At 35.6% G+C, this 11,429-nt stretch overlaps 1 protein-coding gene across 3 annotated transcripts in view; it reads left to right on the forward strand.

Annotated features, from left to right (window-relative positions):
- The window catches only part of SCLT1 (sodium channel and clathrin linker 1), a 49,157-nt gene that overhangs the window by 30,601 nt on the left and 7,127 nt on the right, over positions 1-11,429 (forward strand). Inside the window, exons 19-22 of one of the 3 annotated variants that reach the window (XM_058192048.1) lie at positions 3,077-3,155; positions 4,094-4,189; positions 5,485-5,543; positions 10,989-11,157. In XM_058192048.1, coding sequence (XP_058048031.1) covers positions 3,077-3,155; positions 4,094-4,189; positions 5,485-5,543; positions 10,989-11,061 — 307 coding nt within the window. In that variant the 3' untranslated portion in view covers positions 11,062-11,157. Of the gene's footprint in view, positions 1-3,076; positions 3,156-4,093; positions 4,190-5,484; positions 7,080-10,988; positions 11,158-11,429 lie in introns of those variants that run through there. The other 2 variants (XM_058192049.1, XM_058192051.1) reach the window with 2 other exon arrangements.

Genomic DNA, 11,429 nt, shown 5'->3' on the forward strand with positions numbered 1-11,429 from the left:
GGACTTTGGGCAGAGCTGCAGAGGCAAGCCTGATTCGGATTTCCCGGACCCAGCCGTCAGCGGAGGAGTGGGACACGACAACTACAGATGTTAGAGCAACTGGTCTGTAGTCATTCAGTTCCTTGATGGTGGGCTTCTTCAGCACTGGGATGATAGAGTGTTTGAAGCAAGAAGAAACATAGCACATCTCTAGTGATTTATTGAAGATATGGGTGAAGATGAGGGCCAATTGGTCAGCACAGACTTTTAAGCAAGGAGAAGTTATCTTGTCTGGGCCTGGAGCTTTTCCTGGCTTTTTTCTGTGAAATAGGTCTTGCACTTCCTTTTCTGGAAGTCAGGTTGGTAGCAATCGCCGCGAACTTAAAACCTATTTATTCCGTCTAGTTGGACTGGCTTGATTTTAAAATTTTTAATTTGTTTTTATGGGTTTTTAAACTTTTTTAAATTTTATAGGGTGTTATTGTATTTTAAATTATTGGCCAATTGAATAAGTCTTTTAAGGGGTTGTTCTTAATATTATATGTACTGTTCTTTTTGTATTTTATTCTGGCTGTGCACCGCCCTGAGTCCTTTGGGAGAAGGGCGGTATACAAATTAAAATATTATTATTATTATTATTATTATTATTATTATTATTATTATTATTATTATTATTATTATTATTATTATTATTATTATTATTATTAATTGTTTTTTCTGCAGTTCTAATTATCAGTGTCTGTCTTGTTGGGTTGCAGAACCAAACCAGGCGTTATAGAGGTGCAGATGACTGACTCAATAATTCCTCTGTAGAACTGTATCAGCAGCTCCTTGGGCAATTTGAGCTTTCTACATTGGCGCAGAAAGAACATTATTGTGCTTTTTTGATGACATTTTTGATGTTAGCTGTCCATTTTAGATCTTACGGTATGGTAGAACCTAGAAATTTGAAGGCCTCTACTGTTGATACTGTGTTGTCTAGTATTGTGAGAGGTGGAAGTATGGAAGGGTTTCTCCTAAAGTCTACCACAATTTCTATGGTTTTGAGTGTGTTCAGTTCCAGATTGTTCCAGTCGCACTACGAGGCTAGTTGTTCAAGTTCCCATCTGTATGCAGATTCATCATTGTCTCGAATGAGACCGATCACTGTTGTGTCATCTGCGAACTTCAGTAGTTTAACAGATGGATCATTAGAGATGCAGTCATTGGTATACAGAGAGAAGAGAAGTGGGGAGAGCACACAGCCTTGGGGGGGCCCTGTGCTAATTGTACAGGTATCTGATGTGATTCTGCTTAGCTTCACCTGCTGCTTCCTGTTTGTTAGGAAGCTTGTGATCCACTTACAAGTCTGTTCAGGTACCTGTAGCTGGTTTAGCTTAGTTAGAAGAGTGTCTGGAATGATGGTATTGAATGCTGAACTAAAGTCTACAAAGAGGACCCTTGCATAGGTCTTTGGAGATTCAAGATGTTGTAGGATGTAGTGCAGAGCCATATTAACAGCATCATCTGTTGATCTATTTGCTTGGTATGCAAATTGCAAGGGGTCTGACAGTAGATCTGTGATGGTTTTCAAGTGGGACAGCACTAGCCTTTCAAAGGTTTTCATGACTACAGATGTTAGAGCAACTGGTCTGTAGTCATTCAGTTCCTTGATGGTGGGCTTCTTCAGCACTGGGATGATAGAGTGTTTGAAGCAAGAAGAAACATAGCACATCTCTAGTGATTTATTGAAGATATGGGTGAAGATGAGGGCCAATTGGTCAGCACAGACTTTTAAGCAAGGAGAAGTTATCTTGTCTGGGCCTGGAGCTTTTCCTGGCTTTTTTCTGTGAAATAGGTCTTGCACTTCCTTTTCTGCAATCACTAGGGATTGTAAACCCAATGGGATGGGGTCAGTTGTAGGAGGCTTAGCTGTTGTTGGTGTATCTGAGATGGGGTTGTGGAGATAAGTGGCTGTAGTTTCCTTTCAAACCTGCAGTAAAACGCATTTAGGTCTGCCAGTTGTTGATTTCCTTCAGCCTGGGAAGGAGGTTTGCCATAGCTGGTGATATTTTTAAGAGTTTTTCACATGTTTGCTGGTTCATTTATTGAAACTTGATTCCTTAGCTTTTCAGAGTAGCTTTTTTTTGCTGTTCTGATCTCCCTTGTTAATACTTTTCGGGCCTTATTGTACAGCATTTTATCACCTTTTCTGTAGGCTTCCTCTTTGGTACTATGTAGCTGCTTAAGTTTAGCTGTAAACCAAGGTTTGTTATTACTGTATATTCGCAAGTTCCTGCTGGGTACACAGGTCTTCACAGAAGCTGACATATGATGTTACAGTCTCTGTGAGTTCATCCAAGTCTGCAAAGTTATCTTCAAAATATTCCAATCAATGCAGTCAAAGCAAGCCTGTAGCTTTTAACTTTGCCTCCTCAGTCCAAGTCTTCACTGATTTAATTGTTGGTTTTGTGGTTTTAAGTCTGTAAGCAAGTACAAAGTGAATTATGCAAAGATCAGTGTCCTACAGCTGCTCGTGGTAAAGACTGATAAGCATCTTTTAGTGTGGTGTTGCAATAGTCTAAAGTATTCTTGCTTCTAGTGGGACAATTGACATGTTGAAAGTATTTTGGTAGCTCTTTCCTTAAGTTCGCCTTGTTTAGATCTCCCAAAATAATGGCCAGTGAATTGGGGTATTTGGCTTCAGCCTCCATAATTTGGTCAGCTACCACACAGGCTTGTGGTAAGACATAAACAGCAATTAGAAGAAATGAGGAAAATTCACAAGGCGAATAGCATATTACTATGGGTGGGGGGGAACCACAATATTAGTATTTAAGTGAAACAGAGGTGGGACATAGAAGCAATAATTATTGCAGGTATGATTTTTAAAAAAGAGAAAAGAATGTGATAGAACTGGTTGACTTCAGGTGTTCCTTAACCCAGAATGCTTTACCATATGAGTGTTCAGATTAAATCATCTCCATATCGTCCATTGTTCAGGAAGAAAGGGAAAGGATTTTATTATCCTAAGTTCTTCTGGAAAATATACTTACTACAAATGGCTTCACAAGTTCACTGGTTTTCATTAATGAGTTTGTTTGATCTTATGTGGCAGAACTGAGCTGAGTCGTCAAAAGCTTCACACCCAAGATTTATTTTATCAACTGGAAAGAGCAAATGAAAAGGTTATTGAGGTAATATCATTAATATGATCCAAATGTTATGCTTCAGCTATAAGGACAGTTCTATTTAAATATTACTGTCATTTTGATTGGAGCTGTTCTGACCCAGAGACACAGGCTTTTTCTAATCTGACACATTGGAAAAATGTTAGAAATGGCTAGTAATTTTACTGCTGTTTATACATTAAAATGTGAATTGTGTATCCTGGATGAATAGTTTTTTACTAATACCTATCTGTAATTCTTTCATCCTGTTGCATTTCATTGTTCTGCAATTATACTGACAAATGTAAATTTCATTTTTCATTTAAATGTTCATTTTTCTGTAGTTACCCAGACATTGTAATTATTATCTTAACCATCTGGTTAAAAATAAAATAAAAGTTCATTTTTTATCCTGATAAAAATAAAACTACCTTATTAACAAACGCCTCCTAAATCCTTCTGTGCTTCCTCCTGGTAAGGGAGGGGGGTTTCTGCCAAGTGATTATAATCCCATCGGGGTTCCCAAGGCATGAAGCTCATCTCAGCAAAAGCTAGCAGGCATCTCTATTCAATAGCAATAGAGGAAGAGGCTGGAGGCACGTGATTGTTTTAGTGACAACATCAAAGGCATCATTTGATACTATATTTATTAAGAAAACCATATAAATGCCTTAGACATCAGTGAACTGAAATAGATTGCAATTGAACATTTTTCAACCAGAAGATAATAGTTTTTATGTCAGTCTCCCAAATTGACCAAACAGGAAAAACAACGAGATGTGCACAATCTTCTTTATTGTAAGGCTTCAGTAATAACTTTCGAAGCTGACTTGATACTGCATGGATCACCATGTCTACAGTCTGTCTGTGGTTTTATATTCTTTAGCAATTGATTTTTTTTCGAAGTCTACTTGCAATTTCTGTTACAAATTTTACATTTGTAATAAGTGATTTCATTTATACAGAGCGAAAAATTAATGAGGGAATATCAAGAAAAAGTCAACCGACTTCAAAGTCGACTAAATCAGGCAGAAGAGAGGGCAACTACAGCAACTCAACAGGTATCTAAATTAAATTGGTTCAGTTAAATGAATAAAGAGCTCAGTCTTTATTTTTTTTAAAAAAGAGAAATATACTTTATGGAATAATGGTTACTGCAGCTGTTAAAATCAATGCATATATTGTATGTTATATATATATATATGCATACACACATACAAAAACCACTCATGCATCATCACAAAATTATACTTATTATTTCATATACAGTATAGTACAGTATTCACAATCTTTGATGCTAAGGAATTAGATGTTCTACTCCCCATCCCCACCTGAAAGGAACTCCTAACTGCCAGTTGCCTTATATTAACACGCTCTGATGCTACCCCTTCGCTAAACCAGGCATGGGCGTGGCCAACATGTGACTTGTCAGGCCTGCAGGCTGAGACATTCTACTCCCACTCCCCCTCTGTTCCAACAAGTTGCCTTATATTAACACACACTAATGCTACAGAGTTAGCATTCTGCATTAAGTTTCAGGCTTTAAATGTCAGTTTATCACACCCGATCACATAGTTTTGTAGCAAAGCATAGGTGTCCAGCTAGTTGTATATATGCATGATAAGGCCTTGTAGTTAGAATTTTTGTACTTGCACTGTTTTCTCCTTTTTATATTAGTTTTCTGTTATATGGAAATAAATAAAGGCAAAACATTTTAAATATACAGAATTAGGAGGTATACTAAAAGGAAATGTCTGACTAGAAACTTTGAATAGGTTTCAAGAACATAAAATTATAACTTAAATCACAATGTAGAAATTTCAACTTTAGTAGCAAATTATATGTGAAAATAGGGTTACTTAGCACAACCATTCTTTCAAATCAAAGTTCAAAGGAATTTTGGTAAGTAAAATATAAGAATGCAATATAGAAACAGTTAACATTAATACACTGGTCTCTTACAACTGGAGACTTCTGTATTATTTCACTTGCAGGATCAGATCTATAGGCATAATTCATAATGGGATAAACAGGTTATGCTTTTCAGAAGTTGGACCTTTAACTGCTCTATAGCTGATATAAATTGGAATCCACTTATATCAGTAAGGTCTTACATTCCTCAGAAAATAATTCCTTCCTCCTACATAAATAGGTAGAAGCTATAAGTAAAGCTACTAATGAATTTGCAGGTCAGAGAACATTTAATGTGTTCATAATAATGGTGGATGAGAAAAAAATTTACATAGGAAGAAAATAATTTCTGTAAGATATCTATTTCAGATTGTGCTGTCATCTAACTTGTTTAAAAGGACCAGTGAAGAAAGAAACTAATCCTTGTATATGTGTTTAATTACAGCTCAGCGCCATAACATTGCAGAAGAAAAAGGCTGCCTACTTGATAGAGCAAAAAGAAATGTAAAGTCCTTTCATAGTGTATAAGTACAGGTTGCCTAAGAAAAGTACCTTTAGAGCCTTAAGAATGTATCATGTAGAATATTTTCCAGATAATATTTCATTGCTTTATAAAACAAATGTATTTTTTCCTATTCACAAGAAACAGACAGCTGAGAAAATGTGTAAAAAAAATTCTACAAAGTTTAGTTTTGAAAATTAGAATTGTACACTGTTGAATTGGATTTTTCTAATCTATACAACTGATTTACTAGTTATTTAACTTTCAGTTGTTGATATGTGAAGTATTGATCTGAAAATAATGTTCTATCTATTCATATAATATTGCTGAATTGCTACCTAGCATCAATGTCCCTTACCTGTTTGAAAAGTACGCAAACTTGGGATATCAGATATACAACTAACAAACCTAATTCTTACTTGGCATTTAAATTACTGAAAAAGTAGAAATTCCAATTATAGCAATTGTTTAGCTGTCCATAACAATAATTATAATGTTATCATGTTGTCATAACATATGGACTAAATTATCTATATTATCTTGGAAAGTTCTTGATTTTTCAAGTCTAACGTATATTTGAAACTCCTTTGGTAAGGTACAAGGAATGTATGAAAAATTAAAAAACAGTTTTTTAATGTTTAGAGCTAGATAAAATAAGGTCAGACCAGACAGCGCTCAGAGAAATTGCAAAAAAAAACCAAAAACCCCAAGAGTTACATCTCAGGCTCCACAGGCGTCAGTTAACATATTAGATGTTGAAGTCCATAACACTACAATGAGAAAAAGACAAAACAAGTATGGTTTGTTTGAAAGGGTTGTCGGGACTCTTCTCACTAAAAAGAACATGGCAACATGGCTTAGGTTGCAAATTTGCAGCTGAACAACTCACAAGACTTCTGGAACACTATTCTTTGGACAGATGAGACCGAAGTGTTGATGTTTGGCCATAATGCAAGTATCACATTTGGCAAAAACCAAATACAGCATATTAGCACAAACATCTCATACCAATCATCAAGCATGGTAGTGGAAATGTGATGGTTTGGGCTTGTTTTTCAGCCACAAGACCTGGGCACCTTGCAGTCATTGACTTGACCATGAACTCCTCTAACTGGCTATCCGACAGTTAAAGCTTGGCCAACATTAGATAATGCAACAGGACAATAATTCCAAGCACACCAGCAAATCTACAACAGAATGGCTGAAAAAGGGGGGGAAAAGCAAGATGTTACAATGGCCCAACCAAAGTCTAGACCTCAACCGAGTTCAATGCTGTAATGGGACCTCAAGAGAGCTGCGCACAAACAAATGCCCACAAATCTCAATGAACTAAAGCAATGTTGTAAAGAAAAATGGGCCAAAATTCTTCCACAATGGTGTGAGAAACTGATGAAATCATACAGAAAACAATAACCTCAAGTTATTGCTGCTACAGGTGGGTTCTACAAGCTATTGAATCACAAAGTGTATTTAATTTTTCACACATGGCTTCCATTTTGGATTCTTGTAAAATAAATGATAGCATGATGTGATAAGTCCTATCTTGTTGTTCATTTGAGGTTGTATTTATATTTAAGAATGGCTAAGGACCAGGTGATGATTATTATGCCCCGATACATAAAACCATAGAACTCAGTGAGGGTGCTCTTTCTGTTTTGTTTTGTTTTTCATAAAAAAGTTTTATTTTTACAATCATATCAAACAGCTCATCCAATGTACAGTTATATACAATTAGTCGGGCTTTCCTAGTCACCACCCCCCTTTTTAACACTCTTCCCTCTTCTACCTTCTTCTACTTTCCAGACCCTCCTCTCCTTCTCTTATCTACATCCTCTCCTCCCTCCACCCTACACCTTCCTTCTCCCTCTTCTACCCCTCTTCCTTCCTCTTCTCCTCTTTCCTACCTCCTACTCTCTCCTCTTTTCTCCCTCCCCACCGTTCTAAAATGGTAACTGGGAAGACCCGACCCTACATTAATTATATTTATACATCTTCAATAATACCTGTACATTAACCATCACTCCATCTCTACCTCAACCCCCAATTCCCTCCCCTTACCCCCACCCCCACCCCGACTTCCCAGAACAAAATGCAGGGTATCAAAACTAACAATCATAATCCAAAATAATTCCTAAATTATAATCTCTAGTCACTCCACACATAATCACACTCTCAATTCCCCTCTCCTTCAGAAATATATCTAATACAAAATATTTCCTAAATTTACTCATATGCTATTCGATATTTTTTTATCTGATACTTATTTTGAATATAATCAATCCACATTTTCCATTCTAAAATATATTTTTCTTGTGTATAGTCTTTCAAGTAAGCAGAAATTTTTGCCATTTCTGCCAGATTTGATACTTTGAGTGTCCATTCTTCAATTGTAGGTAATTCTTCTTTCTTCCAATATTGAGCAATCAAAAGTCTCGCGGCTGTTATTAAGTTCAAAATCAATTTAGTCTCTATAGCTGTACAATCCATAATTATTCCTAGTAGAAAGAACTGTGGAGTAAACTTAATCTTCTTTTTCAAAATATTCTGCATGATCCACCATACTTTAATCCAAAATGCTTTAACTTTTTTACAAGTCCACCATATATGGTAATAAGTGGCATCTTCACAATCGCATCTCCAACATTTAGCCTGTACATTAGGATACATACATGACAACTTTTTGGGGTCTAAATGCCATCTATAAAACATCTTATAAAAATTTTCTCTCATATTTTGCGCTTGTGTAAATTTAACATTCCTCACCCAAATTCTTTCCCAAGTTTCCAACATTATTAGTTGCTGAAAATGTTGTGCCCACTTAATCATACAATCCTTAACCAATTCAGTCTCTGTTTCTACTAATACATTATACAACCTTTTAATATGCTGTTGGCCTTGATCTCTCATTTGTTTTAACAAATTATCCTCAGTTTGCTTAATACCTATTTTTTGATCTAATTTCCATCTAGCTTGTAATTGTCCATATTGAAACCATGTATAATTTTTCCCTTCTTCCCCCATCTTTTCTCTGGATTTTGTAATTCCCCCTTTTCCATACAAAGGAGTTCTTTATAGGTAACTACCTCCATCTTTTGATATATATTTATATTTTCTATCATGTGTCTCGGGATTGCCCATATTGGAATCTTTCCATCTAATTTATATTGATATTTCCTCCAGACCCTCAATAATACATTTCTAATTATATTATTTTTAAATATTTTATCTACTTTCTTATCATATAATAAATAGGCATGCCACCCATATAACAAACCATAACCTTCTATATTTCCTCAGTTAAATTAATCCAATCAGTAATTAATGATAAGACAACTGCTTCATAATACAATTTTAAATTAGGCATTTTAAGACCGCCCCCCTTTCCCTTGTGTCCTGCATTATTTTTAATTTTATTCTTAGTTTTTTGCCCATCCATTAACCCCCTTTTGCCATTCCTGTAATTTGATATCGTTCTTAAGTACCGGTATCATTTGAAACAAAAATAGAAACCTGGGCAAAACATTTTTATAGCCGCTATTCTTTCCAGCAAGGATAGTTGTAACTTCTTCCAATTCTCCATTTCTTTCCATACCTTCTGCCACAATACCTCATAATTATTTTTGTATAATTTAACATTTGAAGCTGTAATATATATTCCTAAATATTTAACCTTTTTAACGATTTCAAAACCCGTAGTTCTTTCTAACTCTTCTTTTTGTTGTATATTCATATTTTTAGTTATCATCTTTGTCTTTTTCTGATTCACCTTAAATCCAGATACTTTACCATACTGACCAATTATATCTTTTAAACCAGTAGCTGAGTATATTGGCTGGGATACAGTAACAATCAGGTCATCTGAGCTTGTTTAACAATTCGCCACCATTTTCTTGCTATTTTCAAGCTTGTTACAAAGTAATGGGGAATTGGCTTGGCTACTTGCATAAAGTTCTCCCACTTTCGTTCTGTCCGGTATAATCCTTTATTGTCCAAAATAAATTTCGGCGTTTGGTCGTGGTGATTGGTTTCGCCAGAGCAGAAAAATCCTCAGATCTGGAGCACTTCGGATTGCTGGAGGGAACTTAACCCTTCAAACCCCTTTTTTCTCAGGGGTTTTAGGGAAGTTCTACCTCTACCCTGCAGCTCACCTCCTCTTCTTCTTCTGAAGAGGGGTTTTTTCGAACTGCTGGACGGCAGATTTAAACTGTCCTAGCGATTCCACATAATCCAGAGGTTGGTGATTGTAAAGATCACCGCCATCACCTACAGTGCCAAACAGGAAGTCTCGGTGCTCTTTCTTTTTAATGACTGTAGGTATCTGGGATAGGTTGTCTACATTATTTTCGTTACCTTGAGAACATTAGTAATGGCAATTAATCATAGACCAACCCGTGATCTCATTATTCCAGCATTACTAAAAAGCCATCTTTGTATTTGGCATGCAATCTAAAAACTCAAAATAAGGGCTTCAAAATATAATATGGTTCAGGAACTAAGGTGCAGATATATCTTTTGCCTTTGCAACCTACCCTGAAACCTCTCCAGTTTATCACTGCAATCCAGTGTATTCACAGCGGTAAAATCCAACTTGCTTCTCTTGGTCCAAATAGGCATGAATGGAAGTTGACCCTATTAATTCTGTGCAGTTTAGAATATATCAATAATAAGTTAATGTATTGTTTTCATTATATGGTGTGCCATCTGATTAAAAAAAAAGAATTTATCAGTTTTCATAATGCAGAGAAATGGAGTTCCTCAACATGCTTAGGACTGACAATTTTTAACTTGTTTATAACTTACTGATGAACTGGATAAATTTGTGGATAATACTAAACAAATCAAGGTAGTTTAAAAAAAAAAGTAATTGAGAAAGGCTCCAGAATGATTTTTTTAAACTGGTTAAATGAGAAATAAGGATCAACTTAAGAAAAGGTAAAATAGGTTTGTGAATGAAATAGAAAACGCATTTTATTTCTAATTTCAAAACATCTTTGTTTCAGGAAAATGATGTTTGGTCATGGGAAAGAATTGCAGTTCAGATCAAGCCTCTTAGGCTGCAAAAAATTGAATTACTAGCGTAATGGTTTTCTAAGCGTTTACAGCCCAAATCTTATAATTATAAATGATTTGTTCTAGAAGTATAGGTATTTTAATTCAGTGGAATGTATCTGGCTGTTTATTTTTCTTCCTTATGCAAGACAATGTTTTTAATCAATTAGTTCTTGCAGGACAGGAGGTGTTCACAGGAAATATTAATTTGACTTGACCTGTTACGAGGTTACCCTTTTTAATAAAATCCCTTTTTCTGAATTTATGTTATCTGAAATTAGCTTTGCAGACAACCAGGAACAAGGATTATCTCCGTCTGCCCAAACATTTAAAACTTTAGCTGCATATTTATCCTGTCTGGCTGATCTTACCTCCACCCCCTCTAATTTTTGTGTCAGAATGAACAAGCTGGAAAAGAAGAAAGAGAAATATCTTCAAGTCGTAGAGGAAACCCAAGAAAATATCAACTAAATGTTCAGCAGCTGTGAGAAAAGCAGATACCATGCTTGAGATTGTTAAGGAATGAATTCAAAATAAAAACAACAGTATTGTAAATCCAAGTCTATGGTATGTCTTAATCTGGAATGCTATTTAGAGTTCTGGGCACATTGAAGAAAGATGTAACAATGTTGAAAAAAGTGCAGAATGTGGGAACTAAAACGATTGGGGGATCAAATACCCTTCCTACAAGAAAAGTCTAGAATGATTAGAACATTCTAGCTTGGGGGGAAAAGGATCACAAGTAGAACATGACTGTACAAAATCATGCATAGCAGAGATGGCAGACAGGATCAGTTTTATTTCTTCCCACAAAGCACAGCACTTTACACTAACTGTCT

The sequence above is a fragment of the Ahaetulla prasina genome, chromosome 8 (genome assembly GCF_028640845.1).
Source record: "Ahaetulla prasina isolate Xishuangbanna chromosome 8, ASM2864084v1, whole genome shotgun sequence".
Taxonomy (NCBI): domain Eukaryota; kingdom Metazoa; phylum Chordata; class Lepidosauria; order Squamata; family Colubridae; genus Ahaetulla; species Ahaetulla prasina.